This window comes from Saccoglossus kowalevskii, chromosome 5 (assembly GCF_978046115.1).
Source record: "Saccoglossus kowalevskii chromosome 5, keSacKowa6.1, whole genome shotgun sequence".
Classification (NCBI taxonomy): Eukaryota; Metazoa; Hemichordata; class Enteropneusta; family Harrimaniidae; genus Saccoglossus; species Saccoglossus kowalevskii.
Genome location: NC_140645.1, coordinates 2,932,807 through 2,960,187, shown reverse-complemented (window position 1 = coordinate 2,960,187; position 27,381 = coordinate 2,932,807). Strand labels below are relative to the sequence as shown.

Genomic DNA, 27,381 nt, shown 5'->3' with positions numbered 1-27,381 from the left:
GGTAAGGTTAGCTGTGTGAATGCATAGTCAATGAAGCAGGTGGTAAGGTTAGCTGTGTGAATGCATAGTCAATGAAGAAGGTGGTAAGGTTAGCTGTGTGAATGCATAGTCAATGAAGCAGGTGGTAAGGTTAGCTGTGTGAATGCATAGTCAATGAAGCAGGTGGTAAGGTTAGCTGTGTGAATGCATAGTCAATGAAGCAGGTGGTAAGGTTAGCTGTGTGAATGCATAGTCAATGAAGCAGGTGGTAAGGTTAGCTGTGTGAATGCATAGTCAATGAAGCAGGTGGTAAGGTTAGCTGTGTGAATGCATAGTCAATGAAGCAGGTGGTAAGGTTAGCTGTGTGAATGCATAGTCAATGAAGCAGGTGGTAAGGTTAGCTGTGTGAATGCATAGTCAATGAAGCAGGTGGTAAGGTTAGCTGTGTGAATGCATAGTCAATGAAGCAGGTGGTAAGGTTAGCTGTGTGAATGCATAGTCAATGAAGAAGGTGGTAAGGTTAGCTGTGTGAATGCATAGTCAATGAAGCAGGTGGTAAGGTTAGCTGTGTGAATGCATAGTCAATGAAGCAGGTGGTAAGGTTAGCTGTGTGAATGCATAGTCAATGAAGCAGGTGGTAAGGTTAGTGTGTGAATGCATAGTCAATGAAGCAGGTGGTAAGGTTAGCTGTGTGAATGCATAGTCAATGAAGCAGGTGGTAAGGTTAGCTGTGTGAATGCATAGTCAATGAAGCAGGTGGTAAGGTTAGTGTGTGAATGCATAGTCAATGAAGCAGGTGGTAAGGTTAGCTGTGTGAATGCATAGTCAATGAAGCAGGTGGTAAGGTTAGCTGTGTGAATGCATAGTCAATGAAGCAGGTGGTAAGGTTAGCTGTGTGAATGCATAGTCAATGAAGCAGGTGGTAAGGTTAGCTGTGTGAATGCATAGTCAATGAAGCAGGTGGTAAGGTTAGCTGTGTGAATGCATAGTCAATGAAGCAGGTGGTAAGGTTAGTGTGTGAATGCATAGTCAATGAAGCAGGTGGTAAGGTTAGCTGTGTGAATGCATAGTCAATGAAGCAGGTGGTAAGGTTAGCTGTGTGAATGCATAATCAATGAAGCAGGTGGTAAGGTTAGCTGTGTGAATGCATAGTCAATGAAGCAGGTGGTAAGGTTAGCTGTGTGAATGCATAGTCAATGAAGCAGGTGGTAAGGTTAGTGTGTGAATGCATAGTCAATGAAGCAGGTGGTAAGGTTAGCTGTGTGAATGCATAGTCAATGAAGAAGGTGGTAAGGTTAGCTGTGTGAATGCATAGTCAATGAAGCAGGTGGTAAGGTTAGCTGTGTGAATGCATAGTCAATGAAGCAGGTGGTAAGGTTAGCTGTGTGAATGCATAGTCAATGAAGCAGGTGGTAAGGTTAGCTGTGTGAATGCATAGTCAATGAAGCAGGTGGTAAGGTTAGCTGTGTGAATGCATAGTCAATGAAGCAGGTGGTAAGGTTAGCTGTGTGAATGCATAGTCAATGAAGCAGGTGGTAAGGTTAGCTGTGTGAATGCATAGTCAATGAAGCAGGTGGTAAGGTTAGCTGTGTGAATGCATAGTCAATGAAGCAGGTGGTAAGGTTAGCTGTGTGAATGCATAGTCAATGAAGCAGGTGGTAAGGTTAGCTGTGTGAATGCATAGTCAATGAAGCAGGTGGTAAGGTTAGCTGTGTGAATGCATAGTCAATGAAGCAGGTGGTAAGGTTAGTGTGTGAATGCATAGTCAATGAAGCAGGTGGTAAGGTTAGCTGTGTGAATGCATAGTCAATGAAGCAGGTGGTAAGGTTAGCTGTGTGAATGCATAGTCAATGAAGCAGGTGGTAAGGTTAGCTGTGTGAATGCATAGTCAATGAAGCAGGTGGTAAGGTTAGCTGTGTGAATGCATAGTCAATGAAGCAGGTGGTAAGGTTAGCTGTGTGAATGCATAGTCAATGAAGCAGGTGGTAAGGTTAGCTGTGTGAATGCATAGTCAATGAAGCAGGTGGTAAGGTTAGCTGTGTGAATGCATAGTCAATGAAGCAGGTGGTAAGGTTAGCTGTGTGAATGCATAGTCAATGAAGAAGGTGGTAAGGTTAGCTGTGTGAATGCATAGTCAATGAAGCAGGTGGTAAGGTTAGCTGTGTGAATGCATAGTCAATGAAGCAGGTGGTAAGGTTAGCTGTGTGAATGCATAGTCAATGAAGCAGGTGGTAAGGTTAGCTGTGTGAATGCATAGTCAATGAAGCAGGTGGTAAGGTTAGCTGTGTGAATGCATAGTCAATGAAGCAGGTGGTAAGGTTAGTGTGTGAATGCATAGTCAATGAAGCAGGTGGTAAGGTTAGCTGTGTGAATGCATAGTCAATGAAGCAGGTGGTAAGGTTAGCTGTGTGAATGCATAGTCAATGAAGCAGGTGGTAAGGTTAGCTGTGTGAATGCATAGTCAATGAAGCAGGTGGTAAGGTTAGCTGTGTGAATGCATAGTCAATGAAGCAGGTGGTAAGGTTAGTGTGTGAATGCATAGTCAATGAAGCAGGTGGTAAGGTTAGCTGTGTGAATGCATAGTCAATGAAGCAGGTGGTAAGGTTAGCTGTGTGAATGCATAGTCAATGAAGCAGGTGGTAAGGTTAGTGTGTGAATGCATAGTCAATGAAGCAGGTGGTAAGGTTAGCTGTGTGAATGCATAGTCAATGAAGCAGGTGGTAAGGTTAGCTGTGTGAATGCATAGTCAATGAAGCAGGTGGTAAGGTTAGCTGTGTGAATGCATAGTCAATGAAGCAGGTGGTAAGGTTAGCTGTGTGAATGCATAGTCAATGAAGCAGGTGGTAAGGTTAGCTGTGTGAATGCATAGTCAATGAAGCAGGTGGTAAGGTTAGTGTGTGAATGCATAGTCAATGAAGCAGGTGGTAAGGTTAGCTGTGTGAATGCATAGTCAATGAAGAAGGTGGTAAGGTTAGCTGTGTGAATGCATAGTCAATGAAGAAGGTGGTAAGGTTAGCTGTGTGAATGCATAGTCAATGAAGCAGGTGGTAAGGTTAGCTGTGTGAATGCATAGTCAATGAAGCAGGTGGTAAGGTTAGCTGTGTGAATGCATAGTCAATGAAGCAGGTGGTAAGGTTAGCTGTGTGAATGCATAGTCAATGAAGAAGGTGGTAAGGTTAGCTGTGTGAATGCATAGTCAATGAAGCAGGTGGTAAGGTTAGCTGTGTGAATGCATAGTCAATGAAGCAGGTGGTAAGGTTAGCTGTGTGAATGCATAGTCAATGAAGCAGGTGGTAAGGTTAGCTGTGTGAATGCATAGTCAATGAAGCAGGTGGTAAGGTTAGCTGTGTGAATGCATAGTCAATGAAGCAGGTGGTAAGGTTAGTGTGTGAATGCATAGTCAATGAAGCAGGTGGTAAGGTTAGCTGTGTGAATGCATAGTCAATGAAGCAGGTGGTAAGGTTAGCTGTGTGAATGCATAGTCAATGAAGCAGGTGGTAAGGTTAGCTGTGTGAATGCATAGTCAATGAAGCAGGTGGTAAGGTTAGTGTGTGAATGCATAGTCAATGAAGCAGGTGGTAAGGTTAGCTGTGTGAATGCATAGTCAATGAAGCAGGTGGCAAGGTTAGCTGTGTGAATGCATAGTCAATGAAGCAGGTGGTAAGGTTAGCTGTGTGAATGCATAGTCAATGAAGCAGGTGGTAAGGTTAGCTGTGTGAATGCATAGTCAATGAAGCAGGTGGTAAGGTTAGTGTGTGAATGCATAGTCAATGAAGCAGGTGGTAAGGTTAGCTGTGTGAATGCATAGTCAATGAAGCAGGTGGTAAGGTTAGCTGTGTGAATGCATAGTCAATGAAGCAGGTGGTAAGGTTAGCTGTGTGAATGCATAGTCAATGAAGCAGGTGGTAAGGTTAGCTGTGTGAATGCATAGTCAATGAAGCAGGTGGTAAGGTTAGCTGTGTGAATGCATAGTCAATGAAGCAGGTGGTAAGGTTAGCTGTGTGAATGCATAGTCAATGAAGCAGGTGGTAAGGTTAGCTGTGTGAATGCATAGTCGATGAAGCAGGTGGTAAGGTTAGCTGTGTGAATGCATAGTCGATGAAGCAGGTGGTAAGGTTAGCTGTGTGAATGCATAGTCGATGAAGCAGGTGGTAAGGTTAGCTGTGTGAATGCATAGTCGATGAAGCAGGTGGTAAGGTTAGTGTGTGAATGCATAGTCAATGAAGCAGGTGGTAAGGTTAGTGTGTGAATGCATAGTCAATGAAGCAGGTGGTAAGGTTAGCTGTGTGAATGCATATTCAATGAAGCAGGTGGTAAGGTTAGCTGTGTGAATGCATAGTCAATGAAGCAGGTGGTAAGGTTAGCTGTGTGAATGCATAGTCAATGAAGCAGGTGGTAAGGTTAGCTGTGTGAATGCATAGTCAATGAAGCAGGTGGTAAGGTTAGCTGTGTGAATGCATAGTCAATGAAGCAGGTGGTAAGGTTAGCTGTGTGAATGCATAGTCGATGAAGCAGGTGGTAAGGTTAGTGTGTGAATGCATAGTCGATGAAGCAGGTGGTAAGGTTAGCTGTGTGAATGCATAGTCGATGAAGCAGGTGGTAAGGTTAGCTGTGTGAATGCATAGTCAATGAAGCAGGTGGTAAGGTTAGCTGTGTGAATGCATAGTCGATGAAGCAGATGGTAAGGTTAGTGTGTGAATGCATAGTCGATGAAGCAGGTGGTAAGGTTAGCTGTGTGAATGCATAGTCAATGAAGCAGGTGGTAAGGTTAGTGTGTGAATGCATAGTCCATGAAGAAGGTGGTAAGGTTAGCTGTGTGAATGCATAGTCAATGAAGCAGGTGGTAAGGTTAGCTGTGTGAATGCAGTCAATGAAGCAGGTGGTAAGGTTAGCGGTGTGAATGCAGTCAATGAAGCAGGTGGTAAGGTTAGCGGTGTGAATGCATAGTCAATGAAGCAGGTGGTAAGGTTAGCTGTGTGAATGCATAGTCAATGAAGCAGGTGGTAAGGTTAGCTGTGTGAATGCATATTCAATGAAGCAGGTGGTAAGGTTAGTGTGTGAATGCATAGTCAATGAAGCAGGTGGTAAGGTTAGCTGTGTGAATGCATAGTCAATGAAGCAGGTGGTAAGGTTAGCTGTGTGAATGCATAGTCAATGAAGCAGGTGGTAAGGTTAGCTGTGTGAATGCATAGTCAATGAAGCAGGTGGTAAGGTTAGCTGTGTGAATGCATAGTCAATGAAGCAGGTGGTAAGGTTAGCTGTGTGAATGCATAGTCAATGAAGCAGGTGGTAAGGTTAGCTGTGTGAATGCATAGTCAATGAAGCAGGTGGTAAGGTTAGCTGTGTGAATGCATAGTCAATGAAGCAGGTGGTAAGGTTAGCTGTGTGAATGCATAGTCAATGAAGCAGGTGGTAAGGTTAGCTGTGTGAATGCATAGTCAATGAAGCAGGTGGTAAGGTTAGCTGTGTGAATGCATAGTCAATGAAGCAGGTGGTAAGGTTAGCTGTGTGAATGCATAGTCAATGAAGCAGGTGGTAAGGTTAGCTGTGTGAATGCATAGTCAATGAAGCAGGTGGTAAGGTTAGCTGTGTGAATGCATAGTCAATGAAGCAGGTGGTAAGGTTAGCTGTGTGAATGCATAGTCAATGAAGCAGGTGGTAAGGTTAGCTGTGTGAATGCATAGTCAATGAAGCAGGTGGTAAGGTTAGTGTGTGAATGCATAGTCAATGAAGCAGGTGGTAAGGTTAGCTGTGTGAATGCATAGTCAATGAAGCAGGTGGTAAGGTTAGCTGTGTGAATGCATAGTCAATGAAGCAGGTGGTAAGGTTAGTGTGTGAATGCATAGTCAATGAAGCAGGTGGTAAGGTTAGCTGTGTGAATGCATAGTCAATGAAGCAGGTGGTAAGGTTAGCTGTGTGAATGCATAGTCAATGAAGCAGGTGGTAAGGTTAGCTGTGTGAATGCATAGTCAATGAAGCAGGTGGTAAGGTTAGCTGTGTGAATGCATAGTCAATGAAGCAGGTGGTAAGGTTAGCTGTGTGAATGCATAGTCAATGAAGCAGGTGGTAAGGTTAGCTGTGTGAATGCATAGTCAATGAAGCAGGTGGTAAGGTTAGCTGTGTGAATGCATAGTCAATGAAGCAGGTGGTAAGGTTAGCTGTGTGAATGCATAGTCAATGAAGCAGGTGGTAAGGTTAGCTGTGTGAATGCATAGTCAATGAAGCAGGTGGTAAGGTTAGCTGTGTGAATGCATAGTCAATGAAGCAGGTGGTAAGGTTAGCTGTGTGAATGCATAGTCAATGAAGCAGGTGGTAAGGTTAGCTGTGTGAATGCATAGTCAATGAAGCAGGTGGTAAGGTTAGCTGTGTGAATGCATAGTCAATGAAGCAGGTGGTAAGGTTAGCTGTGTGAATGCATAGTCAATGAAGCAGGTGGTAAGGTTAGCTGTGTGAATGCATAGTCAATGAAGCAGGTGGTAAGGTTAGCTGTGTGAATGCATAGTCAATGAAGCAGGTGGTAAGGTTAGCTGTGTGAATGCATAGTCAATGAAGCAGGTGGTAAGGTTAGCTGTGTGAATGCATAGTCAATGAAGCAGGTGGTAAGGTTAGTGTGTGAATGCATAGTCAATGAAGCAGGTGGTAAGGTTAGCTGTGTGAATGCATAGTCAATGAAGCAGGTGGTAAGGTTAGCTGTGTGAATGCATAGTAAATGAAGCAGGTGGTAAGGTTAGCTGTGTGAATGCATAGTCAATGAAGCAGGTGGTAAGGTTAGCTGTGTGAATGCATAGTCAATGAAGCAGGTGGTAAGGTTAGCTGTGTGAATGCATAGTCAATGAAGCAGGTGGTAAGGTTAGCTGTGTGAATGCATAGTCAATGAAGCAGGTGGTAAGGTTAGTGTGTGAATGCATAGTCAATGAAGCAGGTGGTAAGGTTAGCTGTGTGAATGCATAGTCAATGAAGCAGGTGGTAAGGTTAGCTGTGTGAATGCATAGTCAATGAAGCAGGTGGTAAGGTTAGTGTGTGAATGCATAGTCAATGAAGCAGGTGGTAAGGTTAGCTGTGTGAATGCATAGTCAATGAAGCAGGTGGTAAGGTTAGCTGTGTGAATGCATAGTCAATGAAGCAGGTGGTAAGGTTAGCTGTGTGAATGCATAGTCAATGAAGCAGGTGGTAAGGTTAGCTGTGTGAATGCATAGTCAATGAAGCAGGTGGTAAGGTTAGCTGTGTGAATGCATAGTCAATGAAGCAGGTGGTAAGGTTAGTGTGTGAATGCATAGTCAATGAAGCAGGTGGTAAGGTTAGCTGTGTGAATGCATAGTCAATGAAGAAGGTGGTAAGGTTAGCTGTGTGAATGCATAGTCAATGAAGCAGGTGGTAAGGTTAGCTGTGTGAATGCATAGTCAATGAAGCAGGTGGTAAGGTTAGCTGTGTGAATGCATAGTCAATGAAGCAGGTGGTAAGGTTAGCTGTGTGAATGCATAGTCAATGAAGCAGGTGGTAAGGTTAGCTGTGTGAATGCATAGTCAATGAAGAAGGTGGTAAGGTTAGCTGTGTGAATGCATAGTCAATGAAGCAGGTGGTAAGGTTAGCTGTGTGAATGCATAGTCAATGAAGCAGGTGGTAAGGTTAGCTGTGTGAATGCATAGTCAATGAAGCAGGTGGTAAGGTTAGCTGTGTGAATGCATAGTCAATGAAGCAGGTGGTAAGGTTAGTGTGTGAATGCATAGTCAATGAAGCAGGTGGTAAGGTTAGCTGTGTGAATGCATAGTCAATGAAGCAGGTGGTAAGGTTAGCTGTGTGAATGCATAGTCAATGAAGCAGGTGGTAAGGTTAGCTGTGTGAATGCATAGTCAATGAAGCAGGTGGTAAGGTTAGCTGTGTGAATGCATAGTCAATGAAGCAGGTGGTAAGGTTAGTGTGTGAATGCATAGTCAATGAAGCAGGTGGTAAGGTTAGTGTGTGAATGCATAGTCAATGAAGCAGGTGGTAAGGTTAGCTGTGTGAATGCATAGTCAATGAAGCAGGTGGCAAGGTTAGCTGTGTGAATGCATAGTCAATGAAGCAGGTGGTAAGGTTAGCTGTGTGAATGCATAGTCAATGAAGCAGGTGGTAAGGTTAGTGTGTGAATGCATAGTCAATGAAGCAGGTGGTAAGGTTAGCTGTGTGAATGCATAGTCAATGAAGCAGGTGGTAAGGTTAGCTGTGTGAATGCATAGTCAATGAAGCAGGTGGTAAGGTTAGCTGTGTGAATGCATAGTCAATGAAGCAGGTGGTAAGGTTAGCTGTGTGAATGCATAGTCAATGAAGCAGGTGGTAAGGTTAGCTGTGTGAATGCATAGTCAATGAAGCAGGTGGTAAGGTTAGCTGTGTGAATGCATAGTCGATGAAGCAGGTGGTAAGGTTAGCTGTGTGAATGCATAGTCGATGAAGCAGGTGGTAAGGTTAGCTGTGTGAATGCATAGTCGATGAAGCAGGTGGTAAGGTTAGCTGTGTGAATGCATAGTCGATGAAGCAGGTGGTAAGGTTAGCTGTGTGAATGCATAGTCAATGAAGCAGGTGGTAAGGTTAGTGTGTGAATGCATAGTCAATGAAGCAGGTGGTAAGGTTAGTGTGTGAATGCATAGTCAATGAAGCAGGTGGTAAGGTTAGCTGTGTGAATGCATAGTCAATGAAGCAGGTGGTAAGGTTAGCTGTGTGAATGCATAGTCAATGAAGCAGGTGGTAAGGTTAGCTGTGTGAATGCATAGTCAATGAAGCAGGTGGTAAGGTTAGCTGTGTGAATGCATAGTCAATGAAGCAGGTGGTAAGGTTAGCTGTGTGAATGCATAGTCGATGAAGCAGGTGGTAAGGTTAGCTGTGTGAATGCATAGTCGATGAAGCAGGTGGTAAGGTTAGCTGTGTGAATGCATAGTCGATGAAGCAGGTGGTAAGGTTAGCTGTGTGAATGCATAGTCGATGAAGCAGGTGGTAAGGTTAGCTGTGTGAATGCATAGTCGATGAAGCAGGTGGTAAGGTTAGCTGTGTGAATGCATAGTCGATGAAGCAGGTGGTAAGGTTAGTGTGTGAATGCATAGTCGATGAAGCAGGTGGTAAGGTTAGCTGTGTGAATGCATAGTCAATGAAGCAGGTGGTAAGGTTAGCTGTGTGAATGCATAGTCAATGAAGCAGGTGGTAAGGTTAGTGTGTGAATGCATAGTCCATGAAGAAGGTGGTAAGGTTAGCTGTGTGAATGCATAGTCAATGAAGCAGGTGGTAAGGTTAGCTGTGTGAATGCAGTCAATGAAGCAGGTGGTAAGGTTAGCGGTGTGAATGCAGTCAATGAAGCAGGTGGTAAGGTTAGCGGTGTGAATGCATAGTCAATGAAGCAGGTGGTAAGGTTAGCTGTGTGAATGCATAGTCAATGAAGCAGGTGGTAAGGTTAGCTGTGTGAATGCATATTCAATGAAGCAGGTGGTAAGGTTAGTGTGTGAATGCATAGTCAATGAAGCAGGTGGTAAGGTTAGCTGTGTGAATGCATAGTCAATGAAGCAGGTGGTAAGGTTAGCTGTGTGAATGCATAGTCAATGAAGCAGGTGGTAAGGTTAGCTGTGTGAATGCATAGTCAATGAAGCAGGTGGTAAGGTTAGCTGTGTGAATGCATAGTCAATGAAGCAGGTGGTAAGGTTAGCTGTGTGAATGCATAGTCAATGAAGCAGGTGGTAAGGTTAGCTGTGTGAATGCATAGTCAATGAAGCAGGTGGTAAGGTTAGCTGTGTGAATGCATAGTCAATGAAGCAGGTGGTAAGGTTAGCTGTGTGAATGCATAGTCAATGAAGCAGGTGGTAAGGTTAGCTGTGTGAATGCATAGTCAATGAAGCAGGTGGTAAGGTTAGCTGTGTGAATGCATAGTCAATGAAGCAGGTGGTAAGGTTAGCTGTGTGAATGCATAGTCAATGAAGCAGGTGGTAAGGTTAGCTGTGTGAATGCATAGTCAATGAAGCAGGTGGTAAGGTTAGCTGTGTGAATGCATAGTCAATGAAGCAGGTGGTAAGGTTAGCTGTGTGAATGCATAGTCAATGAAGCAGGTGGTAAGGTTAGCTGTGTGAATGCATAGTCAATGAAGCAGGTGGTAAGGTTAGCTGTGTGAATGCATAGTCAATGAAGCAGGTGGTAAGGTTAGTGTGTGAATGCATAGTCAATGAAGCAGGTGGTAAGGTTAGCTGTGTGAATGCATAGTCAATGAAGCAGGTGGTAAGGTTAGCTGTGTGAATGCATAGTCAATGAAGCAGGTGGTAAGGTTAGCTGTGTGAATGCATAGTCAATGAAGCAGGTGGTAAGGTTAGCTGTGTGAATGCATAGTCAATGAAGCAGGTGGTAAGGTTAGCTGTGTGAATGCATAGTCAATGAAGCAGGTGGTAAGGTTAGCTGTGTGAATGCATAGTCAATGAAGCAGGTGGTAAGGTTAGCTGTGTGAATGCATAGTCAATGAAGCAGGTGGTAAGGTTAGCTGTGTGAATGCATAGTCAATGAAGCAGGTGGTAAGGTTAGCTGTGTGAATGCATAGTCAATGAAGCAGGTGGTAAGGTTAGCTGTGTGAATGCATAGTCAATGAAGCAGGTGGTAAGGTTAGCTGTGTGAATGCATAGTCAATGAAGCAGGTGGTAAGGTTAGCTGTGTGAATGCATAGTCAATGAAGCAGGTGGTAAGGTTAGCTGTGTGAATGCATAGTCAATGAAGCAGGTGGTAAGGTTAGCTGTGTGAATGCATAGTCAATGAAGCAGGTGGTAAGGTTAGCTGTGTGAATGCATAGTCAATGAAGCAGGTGGTAAGGTTAGCTGTGTGAATGCATAGTCAATGAAGCAGGTGGTAAGGTTAGCTGTGTGAATGCATAGTCAATGAAGCAGGTGGTAAGGTTAGTGTGTGAATGCATAGTCAATGAAGCAGGTGGTAAGGTTAGCTGTGTGAATGCATAGTCAATGAAGCAGGTGGTAAGGTTAGCTGTGTGAATGCATAGTCAATGAAGCAGGTGGTAAGGTTAGTGTGTGAATGCATAGTAAATGAAGCAGGTGGTAAGGTTAGCTGTGTGAATGCATAGTCAATGAAGCAGGTGGTAAGGTTAGCTGTGTGAATGCATAGTCAATGAAGCAGGTGGTAAGGTTAGCTGTGTGAATGCATAGTCAATGAAGCAGGTGGTAAGGTTAGCTGTGTGAATGCATAATCAATGAAGCAGGTGGTAAGGTTAGCTGTGTGAATGCATAGTCAATGAAGCAGGTGGTAAGGTTAGCTGTGTGAATGCATAGTCAATGAAGCAGGTGGTAAGGTTAGTGTGTGAATGCATAGTCAATGAAGCAGGTGGTAAGGTTAGCTGTGTGAATGCATAGTCAATGAAGAAGGTGGTAAGGTTAGCTGTGTGAATGCATAGTCAATGAAGCAGGTGGTAAGGTTAGCTGTGTGAATGCATAGTCAATGAAGCAGGTGGTAAGGTTAGCTGTGTGAATGCATAGTCAATGAAGCAGGTGGTAAGGTTAGCTGTGTGAATGCATAGTCAATGAAGAAGGTGGTAAGGTTAGCTGTGTGAATGCATAGTCAATGAAGCAGGTGGTAAGGTTAGCTGTGTGAATGCATAGTCAATGAAGCAGGTGGTAAGGTTAGCTGTGTGAATGCATAGTCAATGAAGCAGGTGGTAAGGTTAGCTGTGTGAATGCATAGTCAATGAAGCAGGTGGTAAGGTTAGCTGTGTGAATGCATAGTCAATGAAGCAGGTGGTAAGGTTAGTGTGTGAATGCATAGTCAATGAAGCAGGTGGTAAGGTTAGCTGTGTGAATGCATAGTCAATGAAGCAGGTGGTAAGGTTAGCTGTGTGAATGCATAGTCAATGAAGCAGGTGGTAAGGTTAGCTGTGTGAATGCATAGTCAATGAAGCAGGTGGTAAGGTTAGCTGTGTGAATGCATAGTCAATGAAGCAGGTGGTAAGGTTAGCTGTGTGAATGCATAGTCAATGAAGCAGGTGGTAAGGTTAGCTGTGTGAATGCATAGTCAATGAAGCAGGTGGTAAGGTTAGCTGTGTGAATGCATAGTCAATGAAGCAGGTGGTAAGGTTAGCTGTGTGAATGCATAGTCAATGAAGCAGGTGGTAAGGTTAGTGTGTGAATGCATAGTCAATGAAGCAGGTGGTAAGGTTAGCTGTGTGAATGCATAGTCAATGAAGCAGGTGGCAAGGTTAGCTGTGTGAATGCATAGTCAATGAAGCAGGTGGTAAGGTTAGCTGTGTGAATGCATAGTCAATGAAGCAGGTGGTAAGGTTAGCTGTGTGAATGCATAGTCAATGAAGCAGGTGGTAAGGTTAGCTGTGTGAATGCATAGTCAATGAAGCAGGTGGTAAGGTTAGCTGTGTGAATGCATAGTCAATGAAGCAGGTGGTAAGGTTAGCTGTGTGAATGCATAGTCAATGAAGCAGGTGGTAAGGTTAGCTGTGTGAATGCATAGTCAATGAAGCAGGTGGTAAGGTTAGCTGTGTGAATGCATAGTCAATGAAGCAGGTGGTAAGGTTAGCTGTATGAATGCATAGTCAATGAAGCAGGTGGTAAGGTTAGCTGTGTGAATGCATAGTCAATGAAGCAGGTGGTAAGGTTAGCTGTGTGAATGCATAGTCGATGAAGCAGGTGGTAAGGTTAGCTGTGTGAATGCATAGTCGATGAAGCAGGTGGTAAGGTTAGCTGTGTGAATGCATAGTCAATGAAGCAGGTGGTAAGGTTAGTGTGTGAATGCATAGTCAATGAAGCAGGTGGTAAGGTTAGCTGTGTGAATGCATAGTCAATGAAGCAGGTGGTAAGGTTAGCTGTGTGAATGCATAGTCAATGAAGCAGGTGGTAAGGTTAGCTGTGTGAATGCATAGTCAATGAAGCAGGTGGTAAGGTTAGCTGTGTGAATGCATAGTCAATGAAGCAGGTGGTAAGGTTAGCTGTGTGAATGCATAGTCGATGAAGCAGGTGGTAAGGTTAGTGTGTGAATGCATAGTCGATGAAGCAGGTGGTAAGGTTAGCTGTGTGAATGCATAGTCGATGAAGCAGGTGGTAAGGTTAGCTGTGTGAATGCATAGTCGATGAAGCAGGTGGTAAGGTTAGCTGTGTGAATGCATAGTCGATGAAGCAGGTGGTAAGGTTAGCTGTGTGAATGCATAGTCGATGAAGCAGGTGGTAAGGTTAGCTGTGTGAATGCATAGTCGATGAAGCAGGTGGTAAGGTTAGCTGTGTGAATGCATAGTCGATGAAGCAGGTGGTAAGGTTAGCTGTGTGAATGCATAGTCGATGAAGCAGGTGGTAAGGTTAGCTGTGTGAATGCATAGTCGATGAAGCAGGTGGTAAGGTTAGTGTGTGAATGCATAGTCGATGAAGCAGGTGGTAAGGTTAGCTGTGTGAATGCATAGTCGATGAAGCAGGTGGTAAGGTTAGTGTGTGAATGCATAGTCAATGAAGCAGGTGGTAAGGTTAGCTGTGTGAATGCAGTCAATGAAGCAGGTGGTAAGGTTAGCGGTGTGAATGCAGTCAATGAAGCAGGTGGTAAGGTTAGCGGTGTGAATGCATAGTCAATGAAGCAGGTGGTAAGGTTAGCTGTGTGAATGCATAGTCAATGAAGCAGGTGGTAAGGTTAGCTGTGTGAATGCATAGTCAATGAAGCAGGTGGTAAGGTTAGTGTGTGAATGCATAGTCAATGAAGCAGGTGGTAAGGTTAGCTGTGTGAATGCATATTCAATGAAGCAGGTGGTAAGGTTAGTGTGTGAATGCATAGTCAATGAAGCAGGTGGTAAGGTTAGCTGTGTGAATGCATAGTCAATGAAGCAGGTGGTAAGGTTAGCTGTGTGAATGCATAGTCAATGAAGCAGGTGGTAAGGTTAGCTGTGTGAATGCATAGTGAATGAAGCAGGTGGTAAGGTTAGCTGTGTGAATGCATAGTGAATGAAGCAGGTGGTAAGGTTAGCTGTGTGAATGCATAGTCAATGAAGCAGGTGGTAAGGTTAGCTGTGTGAATGCATAGTCAATGAAGCAGGTGGTAAGGTTAGCTGTGTGAATGCATAGTCAATGAAGCAGGTGGTAAGGTTAGCTGTGTGAATGCATAGTCAATGAAGCAGGTGGTAAGGTTAGCTGTGTGAATGCATAGTCAATGAAGCAGGTGGTAAGGTTAGCTGTGTGAATGCATAGTCAATGAAGCAGGTGGTAAGGTTAGCTGTGTGAATGCATAGTCAATGAAGCAGGTGGTAAGGTTAGCTGTGTGAATGCATAGTCAATGAAGCAGGTGGTAAGTTTAGTGTGTGAATGCATAGTCAATGAAGCAGGTGGTAAGGTTAGCTGTGTGAATGCATAGTCAAGGAAGCAGGTGGTAAGGTTAGCTGTGTGAATGCATAGTCAAGGAAGCAGGTGGTAAGGTTAGCTGTGTGAATGCATAGTCAATGAAGCAGGTGGTAAGGTTAGCTGTGTGAATGCATAGTCAATGAAGCAGGTGGTAAGGTTAGCTGTGTGAATGCACAGTCAATGAAGCAGGTGGTAAGGTTAGCTGTGTGAATGCATAGTCAATGAAGCAGGTGGTAAGGTTAGTGTGTGAATGCATAGTCAATGAAGCAGGTGGTAAGGTTAGCTGTGTGAATGCATAGTCAATGAAGCAGGTGGTAAGGTTAGCTGTGTGAATGCATAGTCAATGAAGCAGGTGGTAAGGTTAGTGTGTGAATGCATAGTCAATGAAGCAGGTGGTAAGGTTAGCTGTGTGAATGCATAGTCAATGAAGCAGGTGGCAAGGTTAGCTGTGTGAATGCAGTCAATGAAGCAGGTGGTAAGGTTAGCTGTGTGAATGCATAGTCAATGAAGCAGGTGGTAAGGTTAGCTGTGTGAATGCATAGTCAATGAAGCAGTTGGTAAGGTTAGCTGTGTGAATGCATAGTCAATGAAGCAGGTGGTAAGGTTAGTGTGTGAATGCATAGTCAATGAAGCAGGTGGTAAGGTTAGCTGTGTGAATGCATAGTCAATGAAGCAGGTGGTAAGGTTAGTGTGTGAATGCATAGTCAATGAAGCAGGTGGTCAGGTTAGCTGGGTGAATGCATAGTCAATGAAGCAGGTGGTAAGGTTAGTGTGTGAATGCATAGTCAATGAAGCAGGTGGTAAGGTTAGCTGTGTGAATGCATAGTCAATGAAGCAGGTGGTAAGGTTAGCTGTGTGAATGCATAGTCAATGAAGCAGGTGGTAAGGTTAGCTGTGTGAATGCATAGTCAATGAAGCAGGTGGTAAGGTTAGCTGTGTGAATGCATAGTCAATGAAGCAGGTGGTAAGGTTAGCTGTGTGAATGCATAGTCAATGAAGCAGGTGGTAAGGTTAGCTGTGTGAATGCATAGTCAATGAAGCAGGTGGTAAGGTTAGCTGTGTGAATGCATAGTCAATGAAGCAGGTGGTAAGGTTAGCTGTGTGAATGCATAGTCAATGAAGCAGGTGGTAAGGTTAGCTGTGTGAATGCATAGTCAATGAAGCAGGTGGTAAGGTTAGCTGTGTGAATGCATAGTCAATGAAGCAGGTGGTAAGGTTAGCTGTGTGAATGCATAGTCAATGAAGCAGGTGGTAATGTTAGCTGTGTGAATGCATAGTCAATGAAGCAGGTGGTAAGGTTAGCTGTGTGAATGCATAGTCAATGAAGCAGGTGGTAAGGTTAGTGTGTGAATGCATAGTCAATGAAGCAGGTGGTAAGGTTAGTGTGTGAATGCATAGTCAATGAAGCAGGTGGTCAGGTTAGCTGGGTGAATGCATAGTCAATGAAGCAGGTGGTAAGGTTAGTGTGTGAATGCATAGTCAATGAAGCAGGTGGTAAGGTTAGCTGTGTGAATGCATAGTCAATGAAGCAGGTGGTAAGGTTAGCTGTGTGAATGCATAGTCAATGAAGCAGGTGGTAAGGTTAGCTGTGTGAATGCATAGTCAATGAAGCAGGTGGTAAGGTTAGCTGTGTGAATGCATAGTCAATGAAGCAGGTGGTAAGGTTAGCTGTGTGAATGCATAGTCAATGAAGCAGGTGGTAAGGTTAGCTGTGTGAATGCATAGTCAATGAAGCAGGTGGTAAGGTTAGCTGTGTGAATGCATAGTCAATGAAGCAGGTGGTAAGGTTAGCTGTGTGAATGCATAGTCAATGAAGCAGGTGGTAAGGTTAGCTGTGTGAATGCATAGTCAATGAAGCAGGTGGTAAGGTTAGCTGTGTGAATGCATAGTCAATGAAGCAGGTGGTAAGGTTAGCTGTGTGAATGCATAGTCAATGAAGCAGGTGGTAATGTTAGCTGTGTGAATGCATAGTCAATGAAGCAGGTGGTAAGGTTAGCTGTGTGAATGCATAGTCAATGAAGCAGGTGGTAAGGTTAGTGTGTGAATGCATAGTCAATGAAGCAGGTGGTAAGGTTAGCTGTGTGAATGCATAGTCAATGAAGCAGGTGGTAAGATTAGCTGTGTGAATGCATAGTCAATGAAGCAGGTGGTAAGGTTAGCTGTGTGAATGCATAGTCAATGAAGCAGGTGGTAAGGTTAGCTGTGTGAATGCATAGTCAATGAAGCAGGTGGTAAGGTTAGCTGTGTGAATGCATAGTCAATGAAGCAGGTGGTAAGGTTGGCTGTGTGAATGCATAGTCAATGAAGCAGGTGGTAAGGTTGGCTGTGTGAATGCATAGTCAATGAAGCAGGTGGTAAGGTTAGCTGTGTGAATGCATAGTCAATGAAGCAGGTGGTAAGGTTAGCTGTGTGAATGCATAGTCAATGAAGCAGGTGGTAAGGTTAGTGTGTGAATGCATAGTCAATGAAGCAGGTGGTAAGGTTAGTGTGTTTTCTATACATGTAAATTAATCTGTTGCAATAACTACAAGTAATTCGTCCATTTATTTGCCATATTCCTTCTGTACAAAAGGGGTTGTGACACGCAACAGGTTGCAAAAAAACTCCAAAACTTGCTAAATATCATTTGTTGAAGTATGGCAACTCAGATGACAACTGTAGTTAACTTCCTGTTTAAGTTCTATTGAACGCCTGGGGTCTTAAACATTCACAAAATCATCAGTGTCCTTGTAGTTGTACTTTAAGGGGCAGCAGTCATGCTGCGTCCTATTTGATATGGGAATTATAGTGACGTATACAACGCATGTAAAATACATTGTTTATTTACATGAAATTCGAACACTCGCTGCACGACGACCACCGCGCTTTATCTTTTAGGGAATTGTACAAGTACTTGTAGGTTTACAATTCTAAACTTGTGGGAAGAATCAAAGCTGAAACTAATGCTGCATAGTTTTGGTTATTGTTTCATTTCCGATTTACAAAATACAATTACATTCTGAGTATGAATACATGTATAACCAGCTTATAATTAGCATAAATACAATGAGTGTTACAGTAATAAATGAATGTTAAAAACAATGGTATACAAGAGTAGTAGACAAAATTATAATGTATATATATATATAATATGTCCTGTATGAAAATATGCAAAAACTGATAAAATATTTTGACTGTTTCTACTTGAATGATCACTGGTAATACACATTCAAAGGTTACTGATCTCAGTGTGAATATGCATTGTTGTATATGTTCAATGAAGCAAATCATTTATCTTGTAATAATATCTTTGGTAATGTATCTCCCAAATCCCATGGGAATAAGGACTGGGTTTCAAAACCAACTCATGGATAGTTTTGATACACATTTGCAAACCTTTACAGAAAACAAGATGTCAGATAATCAATATAAGCACTCCTATAAATTGGGTGCCAAACTTTTGATCAAGATCTGAAGCTAATAGAAAATCTGTTTAGTCCAAAGTTATCAAATCAAAAACAATACATAAAAAAGCAAAACGTTGCATCCACATTTTGAAAAGAAAATTGTATTCAAAAATGTTTTCTGTATTTGACAAACAGTTCATTCAACAAATAAAAATTGACAGGAATTTGTTCCAGCTATTAGAACAGAATAATAGAGCTTTTATAATATTAATTTAAAAACGTACTTCAAAAATAGAGATTGCAGTGTTTGAAGATGTAGATTCTCAGGAGGCAACAGTACTGTTGACTTCTCTTTCCACTGGACACCAACTAACTATTTAAGTTGATTTGCATACAAAGCAGAGCTTGCAGCACAATAGCTATTCATAGAGGCTTTTTATTTTACACAATGAATATAATAGGCATTTTTTATTTTTCTTAGTGACACCTGTACAAAATACTTGGACAAAAGCCAGCTAAGATTTTCTGTTATCTTATTCACGTCTAAATGCAACACTTTTTTTCTGAGATGAAGCATTTGTTTTTATACTGAACTATCTGAAATGCTTTGAATAAAGCTGAAAATTATGTCCCTTAAAATAACAAGTCATTGAAAATGACACGTTCCCTGTTTAATTTTTGAAAGTTCTCTTTGTGCTTGTCATTATAAAGCGAAGAGGTTGTCGCGAGCATGTTCTTGAAACTAAGTGGCGTATACAACAGATTGTTTACATCAAATTCGAACACGGGTTGTATGACGACCCCTCTGGTTCAAGATATAACAAAGAAAAACATAGATCACAAGTGAAAGTAAAACAAATTGAGGTGCATGTCTATGTTGCACTTGCTAAAATTGTTTAAAATATGTTTGAGAAAATGAAAGTCGGAGGATGGGAATGAGGCACTAAAATTACTAACATAACAATAAATCTCATGAATATGAATGCTTGTTGCCATGGTGCCCTACAATAAATCTTCATATGGGGCTTACAATGTTAACATATGTGTAATGACCGAATTTCAGATTCTGGAATACAGCAATTGCAACTCTTTGTAATTGTATTGTTAGTTCTGGACTAAAGTGGCTATTAGACCCTTTGTACAAGTCAAGCACCCTCTTGGTGTTGAATAATATGGTGAAGGCAATGTCCTCAAATTTGCAGTTTTAATAAATATCAGTTCAAAATAATGCGTTGAATAAGAGTAAGCTAGGCATAGGGTTGATTCAAAAATGTCTAAGCATGTCCACGTTATCACATTTTAAACAAACAAGATGGCTACCAGTAAGCCATATTTGATCAAATTGCAAATTGAATTGACATGTACATGTATCTATTTATGACATGCTAAATATCAATGTAAATGATACATGGGTGAAAGAGACATAGTAATATGGCCAAAAGTAAAAACAGCCGTTATTCGGCCATCTTTGATCTGATTATAAAACAAACTGACATGTATGATGTATATGCCAAATACGAATGAAAATGGTACATAAATCTTGGAAATATAGTAGTAAGGCCAAAAAGTCAGATGGCTGTCAATCAGCCATCCTTGATACAATTGCGAAAGAAATTGTTATGAACATGTATCCCAACATGCATAATCTATGTACCAAATTTGAATGAAAACTGACAAAGAATGTCAAAAAAAAAGACATTTAAAAAAACAAGATGGCTGCCAGTCGGCCATTTTGAATCGCTAAACCACTGCATGTGCATATGTCCCACATAATGTACGATGTACATGCAAAGAATGAACAAAATCAGTCCAAAGGATTTTGAAATACGACTCTGAATGGACAAATGGAGACCGAATTATACAAGTGTAAGTCTCCGTTTTCGAACTTCGTTTAAACAGGGACTAATTAAACAAATTAGGCACCAATGTTTTTGTAAGACATTTACAACAATCAAGGACATTCGGTAGACTGCTTTCCCACTGTTATTTCAACCCCAAAACTTGTTTGTATTCAAAATTAATTATGACAATGCATGTTCATATTTAAACAAACTATGATAAAGGGAATAATATTATATAACAAAGGGCAAGGACACCAGAGTTTAACTATGTTTTGGCTTTAATGTTTTCACCGACCCTTCAACAGAGCCTATGGTGGACGTCTTAGCAACGTAGAATGTTCTGTGACATAGCTCTGCCCACAGAGTATTGTCAAAGAATAGCTAGGAACGACTAAATTACAAGTAAACTAATCTGAATAATTCTATTCCATTTCCCTCTCGTAAAGTTTCTTGAAGTTTATAAATTGATAGTTTGTGTAGATAAACGTTACATGTAAGCGGCTGCTCAAAAGGGATAGACCGATTTTCTTGTGATACATGCTCACTTTGTAAAGTGCAATTTTGCTCCGTAATTATAACCATCTGTTCCCCTTCGATTGGATCATGTATGTATGCAATATTTTCTTCTACACTGAATGGACTAGGTCCAATAACTTGTGTATTTTGGTGACAAATTGCAGTGGTTACTGATTCACACTCAAACATTAGGTGTCTTATCAGGCTTTGTTTGAACATGAATTGCTTTGCACACCTTTGACACTGATAAAGCATTTCTGAATTGTTTGTATGCATGTCTCTGTTCACTTGCTCTGTTTCCTGGCATGCCCTTGAGGAAATTTGGCTTCCGGTTATACAGTGGTCTTGATTTGTAAAACTTGATATTAGTACTTCTGGTATACCCAGATAGCTTGAACTCGTTGAACAAGGTTCTTGTTCATGTTGTTGCATCACACATGTTTCCATGCGTTTTCTGAAATCAATCTTTGTAGCAATTTGACAGTGATCACTCCTGCCTACATGCACCTCAGTGTGTATTTGAAGTTCTGATTTCTCCAAAAATTCCTTTCCACACAGATTACATTGGTAATCACCAATATGTGTTTTCATATGCATTTTCATCACAGGCAAGATACTCGAAGACACTTCACAATAATTGCAATGATATAGATCCTTATTGTTAAATTTGAAAGTTGGCTCTGAATTCTGTGATTTTGTGTGGGTTGTTGTATGCAAATCAAGTTGACTTTCTTGGTGAAAACTCTTCTCACAGTACAAGCACTGATATAGCTCAAGTGGTTGTGATATACTGTGGTCTATTTGCATATCACTATTTGATATTGGAGTAATCTCATTTGATACATCCAGGTCATGTGACCTCAGGTGGATGTCCTTTACTGACCCATTGTTGAAACTCTCTGCACATTGTTGACGCTCAAATTGTTTCTTTCTATCATGTGTCAGTATGTGAGCATACAAATCCATTTGCTGACTAAAACTCTCCTCGCATAAAGTGCAGCGAAATGGTTTCTCTGCAGTATGTTTTATTATGGGTAAGTTTTGATATATTGTATGTAACATTGTGTGAAATTCCATCTCTTTTTTCTGTTCCAATCTACTGCCACACTCATTACAGTGATAACGTTTATTTGAATGATGATCTTGAAGCTGTTGATTGTCTTTAAAGTTTTGACCACATTGTTTGCACTGGTAAGATTGCTTAGCGATATGTACTGTCATAAGATGTTCCTGTAGCTGCCAATCTTGATTGAAGTTCATGGCACACTGTTCACATTGATGTGCTTTTTTCAAGCAATGTGTAAGTAAATGAGTTTCCAGATTTCTCTGTCCTCTACAGCTTTTATTACAGTGCATACAATAATAACGTTTGTAGTCAGGACGCCTTTTGTGTGTTTGTTTCATAGCAACCGTTTCCTTGTCTCCATCTTTATTTGATTGTTTATGTATTGTCATATGGTTCTCCATGGAACCCTTATACATGTAAGTCTTCATACAAATATTACAGCGATATGGTTTTTTTCTTCTCTGTGTTCTTATGCGACTTTGAATAAAACTCTGTTGATTGTTTTTACAGTCATATTGTGTACTCTCAGACATGCTATCATCACTCTGAGGCTGCCATACTGAATTGTCAACTTCACTAAAACTCTCATGCAAATATACAATATCTGTATCCATAGCAGCAGCAGTTGAGGTGAGAAAAATATTCTGGAAAAATAACAAATAAAAATAAGTTTAGAAAGAACTTCTGTGTGGTCAGATTATTGAGGGTATATAAAGTAGAAATAAACAGTACTTTTTAAACAAGAAGCTCATTGGCTATGACGCATAATATGGAAACAAACAAATCTGATCTACAGTACTGAAGTTTATCACACAAACAAAAAACAAGAAATATTAGAAACATAGTTAATCTAATGAACACTTTGCCCATGATTGCTAGTGAACTGTGTTGATAGGTTATTCCTCAGCTCCTGAGAGCGAGGTTATTTGTAGATATGTTGGTGATCGTCGCTGTGTCTGCGGAAGTACTATGGGAGATTGCATGATGGGAGTGAAAATTCTTTTGATCTGTAAAATAATTTTAGAAAAGTGAAAACTAAAGTGACTGTGAAATAAAGGTTGGTTTTAAATATTAAATATCATGACATTTGGATGTAATAATGAAAGGAAACTGAGCTGGTATGAAAGGGCAGTAAGCGTCCTCTAATAATACCGGTATAAACAAACATTGCTGCCCCCAGGGTTTGACTGGACCCCATACAAAGAAGTTTGCTGATTCTGTTCTAAACGTTTTGGATTTTGGCATTCCCATGATGTATTCCTGGGAGGAAAAGATGTATAATAATAAGGTTGTTACGAGGATACTGCAAAGTATGCACGCAGACAGTACAAGGTTGATACTCCTGCAGTATTTTTGTAATAACTTCATAGTATGATGAATATATACCTATCTATATATCTATCAGAATATACCACTATGACCAAGAATACAGTGAAAAGCCTTCAATAAACTTTTACAATCCAAGAGCATCACACCAGAGATACTCAAATCCTGAAAGTATTAATGTACTATGCAATACTTTCAAAGAGTCTGTTGTAACACCTTTATCCACAAAGCAGAATGTAATGTCATCGGAAATTGTTGAAGAAACAGGATTTGCAAATGAGTCTGATGACAGCTGCATGTATTCAAAATACCATAGAAGTGGATAACATAGACGATGAAGTTGCAACATAAACTTGTCATTGTTGACTTTGTCGCTGCCCAAAATGCAAAGTCAAATTCAGAAGAATTTAGAAAGGCAATTGAATGTCAGACACATGGTCAGTCTAACAATGTTGCATGGAAAAAAATTACAAAACTCTCTACTATGGTATGACTCAACCTCTGCAGTTAGATTTGCTATTTTAAAATTACTCAGTTCCACAGTCTGTTTCTCAACCTTTTCCATAAGAGTGTCACAGTATATTTTCAATGACTCCATGTTGTCATACACTGAAGACTGGTTCAATAAAAAACAGTGGCCATACTTAATATGTAAAGTAGTACAGATGATTATATCATTGATGTCGTATTGGGTTGCACTGTCTATGGTCTTTGTAGTAGGTATCTAAAAAATGTAGAGAAAAATTAACAAGCGAACTAACGGCCGAAAGAGCTCCGCTTTAATAGTTAACTGTGAGTTGGAAACATCAGGTACAAAAATAATAATAATATTACAATTTCATTATTGATTGACAAACATCAATTATAAACAAATTAGAATATTAAAATTAAAAGTCCTAAAATATATCACGAATGAATCAATAAAATTTATTTTTTCAAAAATATATAAAGTACTGACCTCATCTGAAATTTCACTTCCTTCTTCTGATTGAAAGGAGTTAAGGTCCGGTTCTGTGGCTAGCATTGCTAACAATAATTTATTTTGTTTTTCCTGAAATGAAGGATAAACATAAGTTTAGTAATTCAGTGATTATTCACCATAGCTGAAGATTGCTGAAGATTTCTGAAGAGACCACAAATACACAACATCAGTCATTTTTATCCCTTGTCTCCCAAAAGCTGTTCAATCATGTTTTACATTATCTTTGTTTTGAAAACTTTGGACTGAACAGGCACAATTTTCTTTTGGCTTCAGATCTTGATTTGATTTGGCACCAAAAGGATTGTTCATAGGAGTGCTTATATCGATTATCTGAAAGTTTGTTTTCTATTAAGATGTTACTGGTATGTTTGCAAACGTCTAGTATTCCCTTGGGATTTAGGAGATACATTACCAACAATATATTATTACAAGATAAATGATTTACTTCATTGAACACATACAGCAATGCACATTCCCTGTGGACCTATGACCTTTGAATGTCTCGCCAGTAATCAGTCAGGTAGAAATAGTAAATTTCTTATCCGATTTTCACTCCTACTTTCTCAATTTTTGCATATTATGTTTACACAGGATATCTATCATTGGCACTATAAGCAGATTTTATACTGATGAAGTAGGCGACCAAGTTTGATAGTGAAATATAGAATAGTTGACTTTCTCTTTCTGTACTCTGTTAATAAGATTCAAGGATATTGTGTTACTGAATGTAAGTTATCTAGTTTCACAAAACCAATCATGCTAAATAACCTCGGTGTGGCCTCATCATGGAATTGGGTAAGGCATGGCCTCAGTATGGCCTTGGTTTTGCCCGTTTTTTTCCCATGTTTAAAAACATAAATTTATTTGTACCCCAATTGATTACATAGATTGACTTTAGAAAGTATGTTTTTTTCTGTTAAAATAACAAGTTAACCATAAATCAAATTAAGATATTATTCACAATATTTATAACTTTCATTAGCGTCAAAACAAACATACATTCAAAGAACAACTTATTGCTATGTACTTTAACAGAAAACAATCTTTCACTATTTTTGACACTTTTCTTGGTTTTTCAAATATAAACAACAATATGTAACACTACAAGTATAATGATAACATATCCTTAAACTTGACAGTGGACATTGTTGGTATCGAATGTTAGCTATCATGGTATACCCAAACGACGTAAAAGAACTGAAACTTACCTGTAAATTGTCACTGGTTCTCCTAGTAAGTTAACTGTTAACGACGACATAGGCTGACTGACAGACAGACGAAGCTGACAGTCTCACATAACTAACAAATGTACAACTGGCAGTCCGAGTAATATGGTTAATATATTAAACGAGGTGAGACTGTGAGTTGCAACCGTAAAGATGTCACCAATTTGAGTATACGTGTAAAAGGTTACCCGTATAATTAGGAGTAATCCATTTGAAATCGCGGGGGGTGGGGGACTGGGGGTTGAATTGTCATCAAGCAAGTAATCCATAGGCTCAACAGCATATAATTTCAACAGACATTTAAACGAAAACGCAGTAGTGAGAAAACAGGTACAGAAAAATCCATTGTTATAAATTTAAAAGTAAAATGTTATAATCAGTTCCGCGGTAGAAGAGTTGAACTACTGAATACACATCAGGGCTAATATGCTAATCAAAATTACATATTTTCAATCATATTTGCTAAATTTAGTGGGTTTATTTTAAAACACCATTTTCTACGTACTTTGGCGTAAAAGTGGCCGTTTTATAAAACGCAAACTCATACAAAACAGTATTTTCGTCGCGGCGAAGTCTTCAGTTGTGAAATATCTTACAAAGTTGTCCCATTAAAAAGTGCGTCAACAACATTTAGCTAACTTATCAACAAAATGTCTTAACCAAAAATCAATAACAAGTGTAAGTATAGACTATAATAACTCATTGATGTACTGGTTATCATCATCCCAGCTTGAGCCGCTACAACGTATCCATAGAATTTTGTCACCAGACTTGTTACACGTCATCGAGCCCCCTGCTCAGGGACTAAATACTCGTACTACGGCGAGATGGCTTTCCCAGTTGCACTTCCTAAACTAGCACAAAACATACATCGATTGCTTCACTGCTATTTTCGAGGCACACCTCAAAACTCAATCATTTTGTAGAGACATTTTTCGTGAAGCACTTAAAAACTATTGTTATATGCGCTATATAAGAATTAATATCACAATAAGCGTTTTATAAATTTTACAATTTGTAGTTTCGGGCATTTGAATCAAACCAGCAAATCAACGAGCACTATGCAGAACGACGTCATCAGCCAATAGAAACCTCTCGTTTCAATTTGAAATGTATATACATGATGTATATTTATAAAGATGAAGTGAATGCTTTTCTTGATTTTAGAGCATTCAATCGGCCAATAGAAATATTTCGTTTCACTTTGAATTGAGAAATTTATAAATATTTATAAAGATAAAAAGAATGTCGTTGTTGCGCTGAGAGAATTTGTTGTGTTCAATGATTATTTTAATATGTTCGAATGTACAATGATAATTTATTCATGTTTTGACTAGAGAATATATTTTGAAATTATGTGTTAATGCCGTTCAAGTCTCATGTCACAGCGTTACTGTGACTCGGTTTGGTTTAGAGACTATGACGAGGATACGACGATTGTTTGAATAAAACAACCGTGATTCAGTACACAACAAATTCCGTTCATTGCCAATTACCAGACCAGATTATGGACTGGTACAATCCATCGCTGCCAGTACGGTTTGAGGGCAGTATGACAGGAACGGCAACTAAACACGAAAGGGACGAAGACTTGAAATCGACGATAGGGACATCTAATATAACTACCGACTCCGCTTTTAAAACTAGGAATACACCCTAAATTACGTACTTATTACGTAGCTCTCGATCAACAAACTGAAAATCGTTAACATAAAGTCTTAATTAGTGTATTTCTGTCCGTTTTTCTCCTGCTTTGGAATAATTATGTCAATTTTCACAGTACCACTGGCTTTTGTATGAAATTGACGATGATCATAGTGACCCGGACGTTGCCAAATGTTATACACGGAGTGAACGAATGTGGGATAATGTGTTATGACGTCATATATTTACAAGCATTTTTTGATATATATTTTAGAGGTGTTCCCTGAAACTATGAAATTGATTTCCGTGGCCATCGTAACAATCGATAACCAGTATCAAACAACAATATTAAAATGTAAATGTTTCATATCGTTATGTAACCCAGTTTAAATGTACACCCTGTTATTACCCTGGTATGATACGTCAATAGATTTTACTGTTCAACACAATATTATGTTGTCGAAAAATTACAAAGCATACAATCGTATAGAAAAAAACGCCATGCACCTGAACAAAACAATAATATACATTACAAACTTTGTGAGAAATAAATTATTAATTGCATAAATAATGTTAATTAAAAGTGATAACAATTCTTTTCTCATTTCATTAACTATTACACCAGGTTTTAATTTGTTTTATGAACATTTATAAATATTTATGAAACATTTATGCTGAAAGATCCCCGCACTTCACTCAAATCCCCCAAAATGCTGTTAAATAGAACTCCGATACAAACTTGTGTTGTCAACCCACTGAGGTACTTCTACCTTATTTTTTACCGTTTCAAATATGAAATTTGAGACGGAGCGACAACACGACCCCCCCCCCCCCCCGAAAAAAAACATTGCCAGCACTGACCAATCACAAATGTACGGCAACCGAGGTGGCTCACAACATGGCATTTTATGAAATCATTTTTACTATTCATTTTAATTTTATAATTCCTTTTTAAACACCATTTTCGGTTCTGAAATCGATTTTAAAAACCCACTTTCGTTTCTGATATCTGTTTTCATTTTAAAAAACAATTGTTTAAATTCATTTTCATTTTCAAAATCCATTTTAATTTCAAAATCCATTTTCGT

At 40.1% G+C, this 27,381-nt stretch overlaps 1 protein-coding gene across 1 annotated transcript; it reads right to left on the bottom strand.

Moving 5' to 3' along the window:
* Positions 1-19,929: 19,929 nt before the first annotated feature.
* Positions 19,930-24,729, bottom strand: LOC146742805 (uncharacterized). Its single transcript, XM_085499473.1, has 3 exons — positions 24,632-24,729; positions 23,400-23,492; positions 19,930-21,759 (listed from the first exon to the last, which is right to left on the bottom strand). Exons 2-3 carry the CDS (start codon positions 23,463-23,465, stop codon positions 19,930-19,932), a joined length of 1,896 nt encoding a protein of 631 aa, XP_085355599.1. The 5' UTR covers positions 23,466-23,492; positions 24,632-24,729.
* Between the last annotated feature and the right edge of the window lie 2,652 nt (positions 24,730-27,381).

What these genes read in the sequence shown, in the direction of transcription:
- LOC146742805 (XM_085499473.1), bottom strand. Translation starts at nt 23,465, where the DNA reads ATGCTAGCCACAGAACCGGACCTTAACTCCTTTCAATCAGAAGAAGGA. An exon ending in GAAGTGAAATTTCAGATGAG is followed by an intron (nt 21,760 to 23,399) that starts GTCAGTACTTTA and finishes TTATTTTTCCAG; the next exon opens with AATATTTTTCTCACCTCAAC.